The sequence below is a fragment of the Erpetoichthys calabaricus genome, chromosome 10 (assembly GCF_900747795.2).
Source record: "Erpetoichthys calabaricus chromosome 10, fErpCal1.3, whole genome shotgun sequence".
Lineage (NCBI taxonomy): Eukaryota > Metazoa > Chordata > Cladistia > Polypteriformes > Polypteridae > Erpetoichthys > Erpetoichthys calabaricus.
Window position 1 is genome coordinate 72,787,665 of NC_041403.2, and position 20,937 is coordinate 72,808,601.

Here is a 20,937-nt window from a genome sequence, read left to right on the forward strand (position 1 = left end):
CTTTGTAAGTTTTTAAATAGTTAAGCATGTTTTTGACTGTAAGAAAGTTGAGTTTTTGGTAACAGGCACAAAAGTGTCTTAAGTGCAGCAGTCCTGGGTCTAGCAACATGTCTGCATGCATTTTGTGTTTTCATAATACCCATGGAATTGTTTGCTTTCAGTTAATCTTTATTTGTTCAAATGTTATATTTATGATGAGCAGTTTTGTGCAATACACATTGATGGTAAATTTCAGATATGTTATGTGTGTATATAGAAAAAGTGAACTTAATGTTGTAGTGGTGTGAATCAACCTTTAAGTGAACCTTGCACAACTTACTCAGTGAACTGATTAAGGTCTTGTGTGGCAAAAACTGCTGCCCAATCAGTAACATGTTTTTAGTCAGGAGGTTTACCTAGTACTTCCAGGAATCAGCCACTAGAAAGGCGTTGGAGGATATCTAGTACAGTCTCTTGGTTGGACAGAGAATTGTGCTGTTGTTTGATTGTTCATTGAGTAGGCTGCCTTAATGAGTATTAATGTTTAGGTTCAATATTTATAAACATTACACAACACATTTTAACTGCCTTCTTACATCACTTTACTATTTCCTCATTGGTGTCCTTCTCAGACATGTCTAACCTCTGTCTAAATCAGTGGTTCCCAACCTTTTTTTGGCCATGCCCCACCTAGGCCTCTCAAAAATCATGATGTCCCCCACTGTAACATATACCTTATTCTAATTTTACCTATTCAGAAAGTGAACTCCTACTCATGTGGAGGAAGCCCATAATGTCATTAATTTGGTCTAAACAAACTTCCTAGGAACATGGAAACAAAACAGGGAAAGGATAGTTGAAGTACGGACAAAGAAATCACTAAGAAATTGTTAAAAAAATATATAATATGAAGTAATATGAAAATACAGCAAATACAGTTTTGAAACATATAATAAGAGACTTGATATTCATAAATATAAAATAAATGTAATGACAGCTTTTTCTGTAATATTTTGATCATTTTATATTTTTGTTATGTTGCAAAATGTTATAATCATTGTTACAATTCATACTATTTTAATGGCAAAAATTATTTCTAAGTAGAAAAACCCAAGCCGGTTGTAAAATCATAAATTAAAGGGTTCTTCACCATCCCTTCTATGTTTATATAAATATATAAATGACTCTGTAAAAAATAAAAATTATTTATTTTTTTCTATTATTTTTCACAGTGAATTTCTGTTTTTTCATTTTATAAATTGTTTAACGTACCTAAATTCTCGAATTGCCCCCCTAAAAATCAAATTGCCCCACGTTGAGAATCACCGGTCTAAGTCCACTATTTTTTTCTCTTTTGTCTTTAAGTACAGTTAGAACTGTATAGATTGAATCATTAATATAGAATACACTCTGTACAGACATAGGGAAATGTTAGGAAATGTTTATTTATCGGTTTTATGAATGTATTAAAGGAATTGAGCAAACCATTCTATCCAATTTTTTGTACTAGCAGTGACTGAATAAGTATTGATAAATGAAAAATGATAAATATTTTGATGTCTGCCATTATAAATAAATTACACATACCCTATAGCTTCTTATTTGAGGATACACGTGAGAGTAACTAGTGGTCTACAGTAATTTTTGGTCAACAGCACAATTTTTTGTACCCTTTATGTACCTGTCTTTTCTTGCCTAAACTTTTGATTGCTAAACAATTCATTCTGGCAATTTTTGATACAGTTACTTTTCGAACCTGAAAACATTTTATACAATATGATTTGCTTCTTGTCATTGTATTGAATGCTGCTTTGTGACATCTCTGTATATATAAAACCCAACGCCTGTCTGTATGTCTGTTCGCATTTCATAGAAGAACTACTTAACGGATTTATATCGGGGTTTTTTCTATAATTTGCTTGATCATTCCAATTGATTTTGCGACTTCTCTCATTGCGCTAAGAATCAAAATTCACTTGCAGGAGTGATATATTTGCATTAATCTGAGACAGAGGCTGCAGGCTGAGTGTTGGGGAGAGCATGACGTCAAGAGTGGGGAGCCGGGCAGGGCCCTCCTCACTGTCCTGTTTCACTACTACGCAGGTGAAGCATGGGGACGGCTAGTACACTATATGGACAAAAGTATTAGGACACACCTGTAAATTAATTATTGAGTTCAGGTGTTTCAATCACTCACATTGCCACAGGTGTACAAAATCAAGCACCTAGCCCTGCAGTCTCCAGTTACAAACATTTGTGAAACAGATTGGGTCATTCTGAGGAGCTCAATGACTCCATGCATGGTACTATGATAGGATGCTACCTTTGCAATAAGATGGCTCGTGAAATTTCATCCCTGCTGGATATTCCACGGTCAATTGTAAGTGGTATTTTAGGAATGTGGAAGTGTTTAGGAACAACAGCAACTCATCCACGAAACAGAAGACCACGTAAAGTTACAGAGCAGGGTCAAAGACTGCTTGTGCTTAGTGCATAAAAGTCGCCAAAACTCTCAATAGCTGAAGAGTTCCAAACTTCCACTGGCATTAACTCTGCAGTAAGAGCTTCATGGAATGAGTTTCCATGGCCGAGAAGCATCATGCAAGCCTCACATCACCAAGTCCTATGCCAAGCATCGAATGGAGTGGTGTAAAGCATACCGTCACTGGACTGTTGGAGCAGCGGAAACTTGTTCTATGTAGTGATGAATCACACTTGTCTGTTTGGCAGTCAGATGGGCGAGTCTGGGTTTGGCAGATGCTGGGAGAATGTTACCTCCCTGCATTGTGCCAACTATGAAGTTTGGTGGAGGAGGGTTAATGTTGTGGGGCTGTTTTTCAGGGTTTGGGCTAAGCCCCTTACTTCCAGTAAAGGGCAATCTTAATGCTTCATCATACCAAGACATTTTGGACAATGCTATGCTTCCAAATTTGTGGAAACAGTTTGGGGAAGGCCCTTTTCTGTTCCAGCATGATTGTGCCACAGTGCACAAAGCCAGGCCCATAAAGAAATGGTTGGATGAGTATGGTGTGGAAGAACTTGACTGGCCCACAGAGAGCCCTGACCTTAACCCCATTTAACACGTTTAGAATTAACTGGAACTGAGACTGCGAGCGAGACCTTTTTATCCAACATCAGTGCCTGACCTCATAAGTACTATACAGAATGAATGGTCACAATTTCCCACAGAAGTACTCGAATATCTTATGGAAAGCCGTCCAAGAAGTAGAAGTCTATGTATTTGAATGCAATGTCATTAAAAGTCCCTGTTGGTGTAATGGTCAGGTCTCCCAGTACTTTTGTCCATATAGCGTAGATACTGTATACCTTTCTTTATATGAAATGTAGTACTAGGGTGTTGTACCGTGTTAGCCATTATGAATGCAGTGAAAAGTCAAACAAAATGATTTAGTTAGCCAATAAAAGGTGTCATTTTGCTTGACTTTTCACTACATTTATATGAAATGAAAATTTTTGGAGAATTTTTATAAGTGAGAACCCAATGAGTAACAATTCAGAAAAGCTGGGCTAATGATCTTAGATGGAAACTCTAAACAAAACAAATAATTTTGTTCAAAGTAACATGCTTTCCACACAAAAAAAAATGTAAAGTGTGTTCCACATTGGATTAGTATCCTTATCACTGGGTTCTCATTTTAAAAAATCAGCCTTACTTTTTTATTTTGCTATTGTCTGAACACCATAATTTATCCACATAGGCACTGTTTTGCCAGTATGATTTAACTGATTATATGATGAAACAGTAGAGACAAAACAGTGAGTATGTACTTTTATGATTAGAATTACTGCCCACGGGTATGTACTTAGGTTTCAAAAACTGATTATGCTCCATGGATGTAAGACAACAATTTCTCTTTAGTGGTATACATGTTTTTGGTATGAACTTGACTGGGACAGCATTGCTTCTCAAAATCTGGATGTAGTCTTCCAAAAAATAGTTGTTCAACAACATGGACCTGGAGTCCACTAAATAACAATTCATAGTTCTGTTATTTTTTTTTATTGTCAGATTGATGTCAATCCGTTTTCTAAAACCATGTATTCTAATGTTGGATGGTCAGGTTTTGGAGTCTTTTTTATGGTTGCATCAGGCCATGGTCAACTCTCCCACACCCACACTGGAATTGATTTACAGCTGTCAATCAATTTAACATGCACATATTTTGGATATGAGAGAAAACCAGAGTACTTAAATACAATCTATTCATAGAGAATGCACAAATTTCATGAAGAGAGTTCCTAGGCTGGGAATTGAATCCAGGACACTGGAGGCATGAGACAACAGTATCAGTGGCATTTCCACCATTCTATAGATGTGTATCAGTGGCGTCATCTTGTCCTATAATGCGATATTTCTGAGTGCTAGAGCACAGATAACACTGGGTGCAAGGTGGAAACCTACCCTGGCCAGGTACTGAACCCATATTTTTGTAATAACAATTATAATAAAAATCAATTACATTTATATAGCACTTTTCTCTCCATTCCTATTATTTCTGTAAGACACCACATGTTAGCTATTAGGTGGTTAAAGGGTGAGAGAGATAGCCAATTACAGACAGGAGATGATTTGGGGGCCAGAATGTACAGGGCTGTGATGGGCAATTTAACCAGGACATCAGGATAAACCCTACTCTTTTGCGAAAAATGCCCAGGCATCTTTAATGACCACAGAGAATCAGGACCTTGGTTTTATGTCTCATCAGAAGGACTACAGTATATTTACAGTACAGTGTCCCCATCACTGCACTCGAGCATGGGATTTGTACACAGACGAGAGGGTAAGCACCCCATCCCCCAACCCTCCCCCACGCTGGTCTCACTAATACCACTTCCAGGAGCAACCTCAGCTTTTTCTGGTACTGGCCTGGCCCAAACATACTTGGCTTCAGGTGGATGACCTGCCCAGAAGCACATGTGGTATCACTGCTGGCTATAACTGAGGTGGTAGTGAGCCCTGAATTGGTATTTTATCCTAATATGATGTTAATCAGTTACCAATTATTTTGAAACAAAATTGAATAAATTACAATCTTTTAAATTGTAATTTTAGATCTTTTCATAGAAGATCCATCCATCCATCCATTTTCCAACCCGCTGAATCCGAACACAGGGTCACGGGGGTGTGCTGGAGCCAATCCCAGCCAACACTTTTTGAATTAATTTTCATCATAGTCTTTTTTGGGAACATCATTATATAATAATCTTTTTGATGCTTACCATTAAACTCAATGGTATTCTTAACTATTTTATTTTCTTGTCTTTCTTTTACAGGTATGTTTACTCTCACTGAAGTAGCTTCACTCAATGATGTGCAACCAACATATCGTATTTTAAAACCATGGTGGGATGTTTTTATGGACTATTTGGCTATTGTCATGCTAATGGTGGCAATATTTGCAGGCACCATGCAATTGACCAGAGATCAAGTTGTCTGCCTTCCTGTTTTACAATCTGGGGAGGAATCAAAAACACAAAATCTTTACTCAGCACCTTCATCTCTGGCAACGTCTGACCATCCAGACCATAAGAGCCAATATACAGAAGTAACATTACGAACTGGATCTCTTGCTGCCAGTGAAATTTCTGACAGTGAACCTCCTAAATTTCAGTTCAGTAGGTCTTCTAACCCTGCAGTAAAAAAGTTAGCTGATCAGCCAGAGCCATTAGGACTTAAAACCAATTTAGACTTTCAACAGTATGTTTTTGTTAATCAAATGTGCTACCATGTAGCACTGCCATGGTACTCTAAATATTTCCCATACTTGGCTCTTATTCATACTATTATACTCATGGTAAGTAGCAATTTTTGGTTTAAATATCCAAAGACTAGTTCAAAAATTGAGCACTTTGTTTCAATTCTGGGAAAGTGTTTTGAATCTCCTTGGACTACAAAAGCATTGTCTGAAACAGCTTGTGAAGATTCAGAAGAGAATAAACAAAGACTAACGGGTGCGGCATCTCTGCCAATGCATGTGTCAACCAGTAGCGATGAAGGGAGTCCAAGTACAACGACTCCTATACTAGCAAAAACAGGAGTAAAATTTTCTGCAGAAAGACCCGTCATTGAAGTCCCTAGCATGACAATATTGGACAAAAAGGATGGTGAACAGGCAAAAGCCCTTTTTGAAAAGGTGAGGAAATTTCGCACTCATGTTGAGGACAGTGATTTAATATACAAACTCTATGTAGTTCAGACGGTGATAAAAACAGTTAAATTTATTTTGATATTGTGCTACACTTTTATTGTGGCTGCAATCCACTTTGACCATACCTGTAAGCCCAATGTGGAGCATCTAACTGGATATGCCACTTTTGTGTGCACTCACAATATGGCATTCATGTTGAAAAAGCTGCTTATAAGCTACATTGCACTTATTTGTGTGTATGGTGTTGTATGCCTTTATACACTTTTTTGGTTGTTCAGACGACCTTTAAAGGAATATTCTTTTGAAAAAGTAAGAGAAGAAAGCAGCTTCAGTGATATCCCAGATGTAAAGAATGACTTTGCTTTCCTTTTGCATATGGTGGACCAATATGATCAATTATATTCCAAACGTTTTGGTGTGTTTCTGTCTGAAGTAAGTGAAAACAAGCTTCGAGAAATTAGCTTGAACCATGAGTGGACTTATGAGAAGCTAAAACAGCATGTTACAAGAAATGCACAAGATAAGCTCGAACTCCATTTATTCATGCTCTCCGGTGTTCCCAATGCTGTGTTTGATCACACAGACCTGGATATATTAAAGCTTGAACTAATTCCTGAGGCCAGGCTTCCTGCCAAAATATCTCAAATGATTAATCTTCAGGAACTGCACCTTTACCACTGTCCTGCCAAAGTGGAACAGACAGCTTTCAGCTTTCTTCGTGATCACCTACAGTGCCTTCATGTTAAGTTTACAGATGTTGCTGAAATTCCAACATGGGTTTATTTGTTGAAAAATTTAAGAGATTTGTACTTAGTAGGTAATCTAAATTCTGAGAACAATAAAATGATTGCTTTGGAATCTTTGAGAGATCTGAGAAACCTAAAAGCCCTGCATCTTAAAAGCAACCTTACAAAGATTCCAACGAACATTACAGATTTGGCTCCACATTTAACCAAACTAGTTGTTCACAATGATGGAAGCAAACTTGTAGTGCTTAACAGCCTGAAGAAGATGATGAATCTAGCGGAATTAGAGTTGCACAACTGTGAGCTTGAGAGAATTCCTCATGCTATTTTTAGCTTGACCAATTTACAGGAGCTGGACCTGAAATCAAATAACATCCGCACGATTGAAGAAGTCATCAGTTTTCAGCATCTGAAGAGACTGACCTGCCTTAAATTATGGCATAACAAAATCATTAGTATTCCTTTATCAATAATTCATGTCAAAAACCTTGAATGGCTTTATCTGTCTAATAACAAGCTAGAATCTTTGCCAGTATCACTGTTTAACCTGCCAAAACTCAGATATTTGGATCTAAGTTACAATTCCATTGTAGTTATCCCAACAGAAATTGGCTTTTTGCAAAACCTGCAGTATTTTGCAATTACTGGGAATAAAGTGGAAGTTTTACCTAAGCAACTCTTTAAGTGTGCAAAACTAAGGACTTTATGTCTAGGTCAGAACTGTATCTCTTCAGTCCCAGAAAAAATAGGTCTCTTACAACAACTTGCACACTTGGAATTAAAAGGAAACTGCCTAGACCGGCTTCCACTGCAGCTAAGCCAGTGTCGTTTGCTTAAAAGGAATGGACTCATTGTTGAAGATCATCTTTTTGATACATTGCCACTAGACATCAAAGAAATAATAAATCAAGAGTCTGCTGCCTCATTTGCAAATGGTGTCTAGGTGTACAAGTATATAAGCATTAACTGTATTAAAATCTGAGCTGTCTTAGCCAGGAAAGCCTTTAATATTCAGAACAATAAGTATACTCACATGATCAGTTCATATTGGGTAGTATTCCTGCAACAACACTTTGCTGGAAGAGAAGAATGATACAGTTTCTGATGTGGACATTTTTTTATTGCAAACATCAGATAAAATAAAAATAGAAAAGCATTTTGCAAGATGTAAAAGGTTATATTGCATTTGGCAACTGTGTTGACAGTTACTTTTGTCATAAACCCTGAACGGATGTGGCTTATAAATGTGTGTGCTATGTCATATCTTATTTTCTGAATTAATTTTTGACTACTATAATTTGGTCATTAGTTGTTACTTTTGGGGTATACATTTTATTTTTCACTCATATGTTTTCTGTCCCTACAGTCTAAATGTTTTTTTGTTTTTTTTTACTTTCCTTCACATACTGTATAGTAACAAATGCCAGGCAGTCCACATTTTGAAATTATATTTGGTGTCATAATTTTCTTTATGGAAAAATAGGAGTTTTGGTTGACAATTTGAAATCAACATATTCATTAATTTTCTAAACCCATGTAGTCTGTCACATGATCATGAGGAGGAGTAGCTTGTCCCAGCAGCAATATATACAAGACAGATGCCAACCTACCAGGGTTTTGCAGTACATACTTATTTATGCCTGAACCAAGTCACAGATTAACTTGGAGAAAACTCATGCTAACAATGTGCAAATGGCACATAGACTGTGTCTGGGCCATGAATCAAATCTATGTCTCTGAAGCTATGAGGCAGCAGCTCTCACTTCTGTGTAGTCTCATGAAACAGATGTGAAAAATATTGGAATATTTCTTAATGCAATTTTAAGACATTTACAATAATTCACAACCAAAATATTTATTTTTATTAAAATCCTAATTAAAAAGTGGCCTACATGTGCTGAATAAATCTATTAATTAAGAAGACTTATTTTAAATGGAAATGTACATGTCTTGTTTGCACACAGAAATGTATGGCATATTGTTGTGTTTATTGTTTAACTTTTACTGTATATTTTTGACAGACAGTAGTCTGCATTGGTGGAAAAACTGTTCATCTTTTTTTTTGTAATTATTTTTGAAAAGGTACGAACAATGTTAAGCTTTGAATCAATGCTATCAAAGCATGTTCCCAAAGGGAGATAATTATTTATGAGAATTTAAGAAATGATTATACTTCACAATACAGTTTTTTAAGTTACAATGTTTGTATTTAGGAACTAAACAATGTTGGCAGTTTCAATCATTTTAAAAGTATTTTATATTAGTTGCATAACCAGAGAAGAACATAATAAGGATTTACATCAGTAGTTTTAACTCAATAAATGCATACATATTAGAATGGTATATTCAGTATCAAAAGCCTTTTCATATAGAACAAAATCTAAATATTTTAAATCATTTCAGGAAGATCTTCATCCCTTTACAGAAGATGGGTTGAGCTATGCTGAGCAGATTAATTTGTAAATTTGCTTTGATCAGGTGATCATGTTTAATAGGATTTAAAGAACTGTCAAGTCGGTGAAATTCCTTTTATTCAAAGATATTTCACAGACTATTTCATAGAAACAATGCACATTAACACTGAATTCAGTAAACATATTTGTAAGTATTAGAGGCAGTAAAATTGTTCTTTTTTAACAAATTTGAAATCATACAATTTACATTTTGTTTCATTATACTTTTTAACTTTCATCTGGAGAAATAAAATTAAGCATACCGAGAATGTGTTACTATTAAGAACACTAATGTAGCTTACACTTGTTAAGGGAGTTAATTACAAAAAAGTAAATTGTGTTTAATTGCATGTTTTCGGTTGCTATGATTTTGAAGATTGCTTAAATGCACTCAACTGAATTTTATTGCACAACTATACACAAATAGTGTGTATCTGCAGAAACAGGAACAATTAAAACGTAAGAGTCTCGGCTTTTAATTTTCTGCAATAATGCAGAAATAAACAACAGGTTGTATATTATTAAGGGTTAAAGATTGTTCAGTGTTTTGCTGATACCAGACATTCAGTAAAATGATTAATGTGCTTCTGATACAGCAACAGCAAATGAAAGAATTGAAAAGAAAAAAAATTAGATACTGAAGTGCTTTATACCAAACTGCCCATCTGATGGGAATTTACAAAACTGTTTTAAACTATTATAATTTTTTTAGAAAAATTATATAATTAAAAATATAGCTTTGTACAAGTTAAATATATTTCTTAATTGATTATTTAAAATTTATGTTAAGATCATATGATACATAAAATTATGTTCAGAATCATTGTTATATGAATCTTCTAAATATGATTGGTTGGATTTAGGTCAGACAGTCAGTCCAACGTGGAAACCCATGTTACATGAGAAGCCTGCTGAAAAGTGGAAAATCATAGCAGATGTATATGATCTTCAAGGATTCAAAAATGGAATAAGCTTTAAAAGGGAGCCTAAAATAAATGATAATGTATTTTTGTCAAGATACCCACCTATTAAAAAAAAAAAAAATATATATATATATATATATATATATATATATATATATATATATATATATATATATATATATATACACGCACACACATATGCAATGTCCAACATGAAATTAATGAAAGTAATTGAAAGCATCCAAAGAGCAGTATTTAATGTATCAATGTACTGACAGACTTTGCGGAAGACAAGTTAACAAAAATGCTTCCAGGATTGCAAGGACTGAAGTAATTTAGTATCAATTTCATTACTATCATGACAGACCTTGTATGTGTGTATAGGTGTGTGTGTGTGTATATATATATATATATATAATTCAGAAGCTTTAAAAACTTTTAAAAAACAAATGTTTTCAGTTAACCAAAATATGAATAAAGTTTTAATAAGGCTTTTGTCAAAAAAGTGTCTTTGTGGATTTGTCTTATCAATGTTTAAGTACTTGAGTGTACATGCTTTACATTTAGAGAATGTCATTCCACTGGAAATTACAGTTGATTATAAACAATTTACTTGGAAGATGATGGTATACAACTCCTTGACTTAAGTTGCAATATATTTTCTTTTACAGCTTTGTCATTTTTAAGCAGATAGTTCCCTCTAATGGTTGAGTTGTGAAATAGCAGGCATAACTTGATGCAATAAAGTTGTGAAGGTAAAAGCATTTTAGTAAAATGCCATAGTAAAAGCCACTGATTATTCAACAAACTTGCATTAAAAGGCAAGGCCTTAATCTGTTCCACAGACATTGGATATTATGTTTTTGGCCACTTGATTAGATTAGCGCTTTAATTAAAGCCAGAAATGTATTTCTGAATACAGTATTGCATCCAAAGAAATCCTACAGGTTCCATGCATTAAAGAAGCCTATTTATATGAAATAATGTAACTTACACAGAATACAAATACAACCCAGACAAATTCAGCACACAGCTTAATCTGTATTAAACACAGTAATGCAACACATCTCTTTGTAAGATTTTTTCTAATTTACGTACGGAATAAGAACACAGATAGAAACACATACTTTGATGTTATATAGTAATAGCATTATGATGTTGATTGCATATTGTAGCCTGGCAATATATAATACACAAAACTGTTCAGTAGCCTGCCACTTAGAAGACTCTCACTGTTAGCAGAAGACAGTGTTAAATAGTGTACTGTATATCCTTTAATGCGTCCTCAAATATGAGCACAAATAACCAAGACTGAAATAATACAGAGTTGGCAAATAGAAAAGCGTGATTCTGTCTATTAGTACAAGCAAAATTTACAGTTCTCATTTTTCAAAGTAAATATAGTAATCTCTGTGCTGGCATGCAAGTAAGAATTCCATTGCCCTTTTCTTTGTGTCCATGACAATAAATCTTATGAACCTTTGAAATGCATATACAGTAGTTTGGTGCACCACAATTATACTGTACATAACCATTTGTGTGTGGTCATAATTGTTCATAAGACATAGTATATGCTATACATTAAAAAAAAGAAAAACTTCCAAACTAATTAGAAAAAAAAATTTGATCATTGAAAAAAATGTTTTTAAATTTTTTAAAGCAGCTGCTCTGTCATGAGAGTTACCAGGTTCACCTTCAAAAAAGTTGATCCATTATCCTGAACCAATCCTAGGTCAAATTTCAAACAAAGATAAGTATTTCTGAAAACACATTTTTGCCAATATGTAAAAACAAAAATCCGCTAGTCTGTTTTTTATTACATAATTTTTGAGTGGCCTGCTGTGGTAATATTGTTTTAAAAAACTTACAAGTTCAGATAAAGTTGTACTGGGAACCCTACAAGACGTATTATTTGCATAGTGCAGACTTTCAGGTTTAGCATTTCAAGGAACAAACGTCATTTTTGGCTTGACATATCTCTGTACTATAGCCCATATATACAGTACAAAATTTCTAACGATCTTGATTGTATGGTATAGTACTAATATCCATCCATCTATCCATTTTCCAACCTGCTGAATCCGAACACTGGGTCACGGGGGTCTGCTGGAGCCAATCCCAGCCAACACAGGGCACAAGGCAGGAACCAATCCCGGGCAGAGTGCCAACCCACCGCAGGACTAGTACTAATATGCCAACTTTTATTATTCCACAATGTTTTTGCTGCATACTTCTAGATACTGGTATATCCAGCTGAGATTTTCATGCAAGCATATGGTAATTGAAGAGTAGAACACCAAACATCCCATCATGAGGGACAGCACAAATCATAGGCTTTCTATGTCTTTAATATGGTGATGTCAAATACCATATTCAAAAGATATAAAGAGAAACTGAATAAACAGGGGTCTGGGGTCACTATGTTAGTAAGTATGCCTGTGACTCTAATTTATCAAAGAGCAATGTTCATATGTATCCACAAATCTTAAGACTACATAAAGTATGAGGACATATTGAGTCAAGGAATCAGAGAGATAGATAGATAGTACTTGAGTGATCATGTTCAATTTCACATGCTTCAACAGCAATATAAAATTAAAAATGCACACAGCCATACTACAAAAGAGTAGCCACAAAATCCTAAGCAGTCTACAAGTGCAAGACACTGAAATACTTATACATTGTGAGCATATGACAATGTTTAGTTCATTAAGTGATTGATTAATAGTGTCCCATGTGAAATATGTCTATTCCAATTTATCAGATTTAACTGAGTAGGTTTAAGATGAACACAATAATATTAGTCGAAAAAAGAATGCTCTTCTCACACAGTGTGAAAATAAGTTAGTAAGCAACATTAACCATAATAGCCTCTTATTTTGCCATCACTCTGTTTTTGGCGGCTGTCTCTAGTTTTACTGCACCAGCAGACCATTGTATGGCATAGAAGCCTTACCACTGTGAACTGGAAGAACATACCAAAGCAGCCTGTCACACACAATAAAAGACCTGAGCCTTCTCAAGAAGCATATCTTCTTTTGGCCATTATAAGCAGGTATATATATTTTACTGACAACTTAGATGATAGAATAAACTTTAGCTTACATGTGACTGCACAGGCAGGTATTAAAAGCAGGTAAGGTGAAGCATGAAACCATCTGGGAAAGACTGAGAGGTGATTATCATTTGGATAAAAAAAGTACTCTTTATAGTTTTAAGTAAAACGTAATAACTATGGAGTGTCTCGCGATGAGCTGACTCCACATTCAGAGTGGGCTCCTGCCTTGCCAGTCATCCCTCCATCCCCTGCAACTTTGAATTGGGTTAAGTAGGTCTGATGATGAATGCCTGGATGACTGTGGACTGAATAGATGATAGGCAGCACAGATCGGTCAAATTGTTAAGTTTCCAGTATTGGGAGATATTTTTGCATTAAGAATGAGAGAAATCAAAAATGAGCTACAACAACACTAGAGGTCCTGAAAATCCTTTAATCAAGTGGAGAATTTAAACTAAGAGGTATGATACGATATGAGTTGTAAGGTAATTTAATAAGTGTAGTAAAAAGTAATTTGAAAAGAGTAAAAAATAACAAGACGAGTTGGGACAAATGGTTAAATCCTCTGGGTGATTGGCAAAAACACAGCAGCCAAGTGGCTAAAATGTGTTTCACAACCAGTGCACCACAGAGAGTCTTACCAATGAATTGTAGAAGATCGATTTAGAGTCGGGTTTACACAGGAAGCAAACAGAGTTGAATCTCTCCATTCATTTGGTTCTAGTTTGGGCAAGAGCTACTTGATGTTCGTGTACAGACTAGTATCTGTCAGGCAATATTCGGAATGAACAACACGGACACAAGCAAGGTTAAGATGGTTAATGTTATCTGTTTAACCCAACACTTTCCATAACGAGATGGAAAATGAGTGGAATGTCAAACCCGTCTGTATGGCATGAATAAATGTAAAAGACAATAAAACAGTTAGAAAATGAGACTGGAAAGCGCGGGGTGCTGAATCGCCCCCTCGTAGTTCGGTTCCCGGTTCGATCCTCACCTTTCATCTTCTGCGTGGAGCCGCTCTTCCCCTCCCTTACGCCGGTCCATTATGAAGCTTGTGAATCAATAGCGTAATAGCGCAGCATTTGTGCTCCGGCAATAACGGAGATGGGGCCCCTCTCTCGGAAAAAAACAGTATTTACAATAGAACTCTGATTTAACGTTCCCATATTTCGCATTTAATACATTTTTAACGTATCTGGCGGTTTATAACACCAGTGCAGTTACTTTCAACAACATGATAAAGGATAACAATCAGAAATAACAAAAATGACAATAATAATTCAACAGATTAAATAGACCAAACCAGGATACTCAAAACGGAATAACTATTAATCATTAAAGTAACTGCAGTAAAATATATACAATAAAAGAACACAGCGATCCCAGATGTGTACTGTAATAACAGGATCCTAACAAATCCTTGACAATTTCCTGCATTTAGCACTTTTTTATACATAGGTCCGTAAAAACGCTACAGGGGTGTTTTCCTGTATTCCAAACTTAACTGCTTGTGCCACTTGCTTGATTTAAATAGGCGCCTAGCTATTTTCTTTTTTATCATGATGGATCGCCTTGTTGTCTGATTTATTCAAATTTTCTCACATAACCAGTTTTTCGCTGTTTTTTCCTAAAATGCACAAAACAAATGTTTCTTTTTTCCAAAATGAAATATATTTGTTTTGGATGATCTGGATAAAAATATTTTAAAACGACGTCAAACGCAGTAGTATATAGTGCCAAAATGCTGTTTTGTGAGGAATAGTGCAAAGTTTCAGATTATGGATCACGGCAATGCAACCTGAATCTATGTTTCGAAATGTAAGCTCAGCAACGAAAGTGCCCATATATTAGAAGCAGTACGGCGGAGGCCGGCGGGCACGCCCTTCGCGCCATTGCGGCTTTGAGTCGAACAGAACAAAGGCGTCTTGCAGTTGGTGTTCTGTGTGTGCGCGTTTCATACCTCGTTGGGAGGACGGAGGCCTAGTTGGTTAAGAATATAAGCATTTTTTGGAAATCATGTTTGGTAATTTTATCTTTTGTGACCGATCCGGATCATTTTTTTTGCTTTGCTTATATTCTGTCAATCTCGAATGTATATCTGACACTTTTGTGTTTCTTTTTTTGTATTTGAGTTCACCGTGTAGGCCGCAGGTGTTACGCAGTATTAAGCCGTAAGAATAGAATTAAAACAAAAGTCCCGTCTGCATTTGTCTGATGTGAAAAAATGTGATACGTGTGGATCTCAGTATATGGACAACTTTACTAAATAGGCCTGGCACAAAATATTTGCTTGAAATACTGTTTAAAATATGCGTACACGTGAGTGGGACGTATGATCGCTAATGTCTTTTGACTAATGTTTGTCGCCTTGGTAAATGTATATATTTTTTTCCTCAAACAGACGGGTATAAGAGAAGCTTTGGTAGCTCCTCGACTAATCCATAATAATCCGTTTTTCTTATTACAGCCGACATGAAGCGTGGAGTTGCCCGGGGAAGATTCAGTGGTTTAAGGTCTTACGATTTTGAAAGAGGAAGCCTTGATAGGTAAGGGTGTTTTTTTGAGCATTTTTACGAATGTGAGCTACTTTGCACTCTTTTCCACATTCTTTTTTTATTGATGCTTTGTTATATAGTTGGCATGTTTTTGATGTGTTTAGAACATACCTTTTAAAAAAAAAAGCCTTCAATTTCGCCCATTCATAGAATTAGAATGCCACCATTTATTTGTCGGAGGTATTGTGGGCAAGAGTGGGTCAATATAAGCAATGTAGATGTTACAGGTGAGACCACCATATGACACAATACGGAGGGCCAGGGTGGTGATACTCCACTGTCAAAAAGTAAATTTGAAGTTATGTTTCCACGGTTTGGTGTGTGGAGGTGTAGGGTAAATCTCCAATGAGATTTTATTTTATAGTAAGTAGCCATCCCTGCAGAAGACAAATTGGGCTGTATTTAATTGTTAAAAAGCATTCTTAACAGACATTAACTCTGATCTTGATTTTTTTTTACTATCACTAGTAGTAATGACCTATTTGAAAGTAGTTTTAAAGTATTTATTTATCAATGCAATTGAAAGTAAGAGTCTGTATATTAAAAAGAGTGGATTGAGAGACATTATGCAAAATCTTTAAGAAATCCATGCAAATGCAGTGTTAGCTTTTAAGAAATTATTTGCTGCAACAGTACTCGCCTTGAGTTCTTCCAGGATGCCCTAAAACGGGCCGATTAGGCCACACGGTAATGCACTGATTAATAATTTACATGTATATAGTGTTTTTCCAACTTCTTTAACGATGCTTGACATGGATGGTGTGGAACCACTTCTGCCACAACCACCACCAATGTGCTGCTGAATGTGAATGCAACAATTCTTTCACCAGTGCACTCGCCGTACATGTTAGTTATTAGGTGGTGAAGGGGAGAGCCAGTGAGAGGTGTCCAAGAGGAGAACGGAAATGGTCAAGATGACCAGAATGGGAAATTTAGCCAAGACATTAGGGAAACATTTTGCCCTTTTCAAAATATGCCCAGTGATCCGTTATGATTACAAAAAGTCAGCACCTCGGTTTTAGAACTTCATTCCGAGGATAGCATAAATATTTAGGGTGCAGTGTCCCCATCATGCCACTGAGACATTGGGATCTGCACACAGACCAAGTGCCCCCTGATGGCCTCACTATAACCTCTCCCAGCAACAACTGTCAGGTATTTTCCTAGATGATCTCCCATCCAAGTACGGGATGGGCCTAAGCCCAAACATGTTTAGCTTCTGGTGGATTACCTGTTTTGATGTGCAGTTGGTATGGCTGCTTCCATGATCCAGTATTCCAAGTTTGAGTCTTGTGCCTGGTTGATGTCACTGTGCAGTGTATGTATGATTCCTGCAGGTTAGGTTAGTTGGCATCTCTAAACTGGCTGTGTGTGAGTGGGTGTACTTGCATAAGTGAACACTCCAGTGGACTGTTGCGTCGTTCAGCACTGTTTCATGCCTTGTGTGAGTGTTTCCTGGGAGAGGATGCCTGAGGAGTGGAGAAGTGTACTGGTGCCGATATTTAAGAATAAGCGGGAAGTGCAGGACTGCAGTAACTACAGGGAATACAATTTAGGAGCCACAGCATGAAGTTATGGTAAAGAGGAGTGGAAGCTAGGTTAAGAAGTGAGGTGATTAGTGAGCAGCAGTATGGTTTCATGCCAAGAAAGAGCACCACAGATGCAATGTTTACTCAGAGGATGCTGATGGAGAAGTTTAGAGAAGGCTAGAAGGATTTGCATTGCGTCTTTGTGGACCTGGGAAAAGCATATGACTGGGTGCCTGGAGAGGAGCTGTGGTATTGTATGAGGAAGTCGGGAGTGGCAGAGAAGTATGTAAGAGTTGTACAGGATATGTATGAGGGAAGTGTGACCGTGGTGAGGTCTGCGGTAGGAGCAACAGATGCATTCAACATGGATGTGGGATTACATCAGGGATCAGCTCTGAGCCCTTTTTTATTTGCAGTGGCAATGGACAGGTTTACAGACGAGATTAGACAGGAATCCCCGTGGACTATGATGTTTGCTGATGACATTGTGATCAGTAGGGAGCAGGTTGAGGAGACCCTGGAGAAGTGGAGATAAGCTGTAGAGAGGAGAGGCATTCTGTCTTGTTCCTACTGACCTTCATTCATGTGTGTAAATGAGAGGGAGGTCAGTGGAATGGTGAGGATGCAGGGAGTAGTTGGTGAAGGTGGATGAGTTTACTTGGGATCAACAGTGCAGAGTAATGGGAATTGTGGAAGAGAGGTGAAAAGAGTGCAGGCAGGGTGGAATGGGTGGAGAAGAGTGTCAGGAGTAATTTGTGACAGACGGGTATCGGCAAGAGTGAAAGGGAAGGTCTACAGGACAGTAGTGAGACCAGCTATGTTAAATGGGTTGGATGGTGGCACTGACCAAAGAAGTGAGTGCTACCTCGGCCTCTGTGACTTGCTGATTTAGATCAGGTTGTTTTATCATGTATGACGTGACTTGTTGCATAAAGTACATATTTTTACTTGTATCTTACTTTGTATCCAAACATTTTCGCTCCCGCAAGTGACTTGTCAACAACGGTTTGTGCTGCCTGGGCATGTCCAGGCATGGAATCAGGCCAGGTTGGAAGCTGTTCTGTGGAAGTTGACATCCTGGGCAGGTCTGAACAAGCTTGATGCTGTCTCAGCATGCTATAAAGGTGGCTTGCATACACCGATCCTGCTCCTTTGGTTACTATATCAGTATAGTATCTGTAGCAATATAACAGTAAGTTGGTTACTATACATACACACTGATTATCTGTATTATCAGTATAGTATCTGTAGCAATATAACAGTAAGTTGGTTACTATACATACACACTGATTATCTGTATTATCAGTATAGTATCTGTAGCAATATAACAGTAAGTAAGCTTGATGCTATAGACGTTTTGGTGTCGGGCAATATGTCTCGTCAATGTCGTAACAGACACGATACATTCTGCAATATCTGTGGCGAATATACACGTGCCACAGAGACGTTAGATGACTGCTCTTGTGAAGAAAGCTTATCTGTATTTTGGCCTCAAAATTGGTGATCAAGACAAGGAATGTGCGCCTCACATTTGCTGTGCGACATGTGCTGTCAGTCTGAGAGCCTGGCTCAGACACTCAAAAGACAATGCCATTTGCTGTTCCGATGATATGGCGAGAACAGAAAGACCATGTGACGGACTGTTACTTCTGTTTGACTAATGTGTCTGGTTTCTCTGCCAAAAACAAGTAGTCAATTGAATATCCTAATCTGCCTTCAGCAATGAGACCCATGCCACATGACAGTCTTCCAATTAAGAAAACCACCAGAGGATTGGACTTTAGACGAACCAGATGAAGAAACTGCAATGCAGGGTACTGACCGTGACATTGACCTGGATTTTGAACCGTGCTTATCAGGCGATCCACATTTTTTGATAACACAGTCCGAATTGAATGATTTGGTCAGAGATTTGGGTCTGTCAAAAGCAAAAGCCGAGCTGCTGGGTTCAAGACTGCAGGAATGGTGTTTGCTGTCACCAGGTATGAAAATTTCTGTGTTTTGAGGCTGGCATCATGATATAACAATTTTTTTGTACAAGTCGACCGTCTCTGTTTCTGTTGTGACATTGAAGGATTGTTCTCAGCCTTGGGTTGTGATCACAACCCGGAAGAGTGGTGTCTCTTCATTGATTCGTCAATGTTAAGCCTGAAAGCTGTTCTGCTACACAATGGCAACGTTTATCCTTCAGTACCTGTTGGCTATGCAGCACACATGAAAGAAACGTATGAGAATATGAAATTGTTGCTGAAGCACGTCCAGTTTAGCAGGTACAGCTGGAATATCTGTGGAGATCTTTGTCGTTGCTCTGTTACTAGGACTGCAGCTCAGCTATACAAAGTACTGTTGTTTCATCTGTGAATGGGACAGCCGTGCCAAAGAGTCGCACTATTCTCGACAGAACTGGCCACTCCGTAAAAAGTTAGTTCCAGGACCGAAAAATGTGGCACACAAATCGCTTGTCGACCCGGCAAAGATATTTTTGCCTCCTTTTCACGTAAAACTGGGACTCATGAAGAATTTTGTGAAAGCACTGAACAAGGAAGGCAAAGGTTTTCATTATTTAAGACAGATGTTCCCAAGAATAACTGATGCCAATATCAAAGAGGGCAGTTTTGTTGGCCCCCAGATCAAACATGTGATGAGTGACAAGCGGTTTGAAGATCTGTCAGTTGGGCCCGAAAAAACTGCCTGGAAATCCTTCAAAGACATTGTTGACAATTTTCTGGGCAATTACAGAGCCCCAAACTACATTCAGCTGGTAGACAAACTTCTCAAAGCATACAAGACAATGAAGTGCAACATGTCACTCAAGATTCATTTCCTCCACTCACTCTTGGACTTCTTCCCCGCAAATCTCGGTGCTGTCAGTGACGAACACGGTGAAAGGTTTCACCAGGACATTGCTACGATGGAAAAACGATACCAGAGCAACTGGAATCTCTCAATGCTTGCTGACTACTGTTGGACACTGCAACGTGATGCACCAGACATTGAACAGAAAAGAAAATCGGGAGCAAAACACTTAATTCTGCTGAATTTTTAATAGCTTATGCGAAACATAAACGTGACTAAATACGTTGTCAGTAAACATATAAATGTCTGTTTCTCAGAGTTCCTACGTGATGCAGTAAAACCAAACTTTTTTCAGGAAGCAAGACTTTTCAAAAAAATTGTTGTGCAGTGTAATTGGTGCTTAAAATCCATTGGATGTGGAGATTATATCGGTATACCGGTAAAGTAATTTGAACATTAAGTTTTGATTATGTGCTTATAAAGGATGTTTTTTTTTAATTCCATGACTTGTTTAAAATTGAAATGTAAAATATTTTACTTAACACAATTAGGATAATCTTAAAAATCGTGTGGATTGCTTAAGGTTTTACATGTTACATGGTTTTTTGTAAGTTATCACTGTATTATGAAATACTTCTGCTTGGTTTTAATTTAACAAAGCTATTTGCATATCAAAGCATATCTGACATCACTATATGATTTATTTTTTTGGAATGTCTGCAAAC

The 20,937-nt window shown here is 37.0% G+C and overlaps 2 protein-coding genes across 6 annotated transcripts in view; both read left to right on the forward strand.

The window, feature by feature from the left end:
• LOC114659141 (volume-regulated anion channel subunit LRRC8D-like) overlaps positions 1–10,319 on the forward strand; it is a 79,396-nt gene extending 69,077 nt beyond the window's left edge. For all 3 annotated transcript variants that reach the window (XM_028811409.2, XM_051932787.1, XM_028811410.2), the window contains exon 2: positions 5,275–10,319. In XM_028811409.2, coding sequence (XP_028667242.2) covers positions 5,275–7,838 — 2,564 coding nt within the window. In that variant the 3' untranslated portion in view covers positions 7,839–10,319. The remainder of the gene's footprint in view (positions 1–5,274) is intronic.
• A 4,873-nt stretch (positions 10,320–15,192) lies between these two features.
• Positions 15,193–20,937, forward strand: part of znf326 (zinc finger protein 326) — a 35,813-nt gene continuing 30,068 nt past the window's right edge. For all 3 annotated transcript variants that reach the window (XM_028811413.2, XM_051932797.1, XM_028811415.2), the window contains exons 1-2: positions 15,193–15,355; positions 15,800–15,878. In XM_028811413.2, the coding sequence (XP_028667246.2) occupies positions 15,349–15,355; positions 15,800–15,878 (86 nt within the window). In that variant the 5' untranslated portion in view covers positions 15,193–15,348. The remainder of the gene's footprint in view (positions 15,356–15,799; positions 15,879–20,937) is intronic.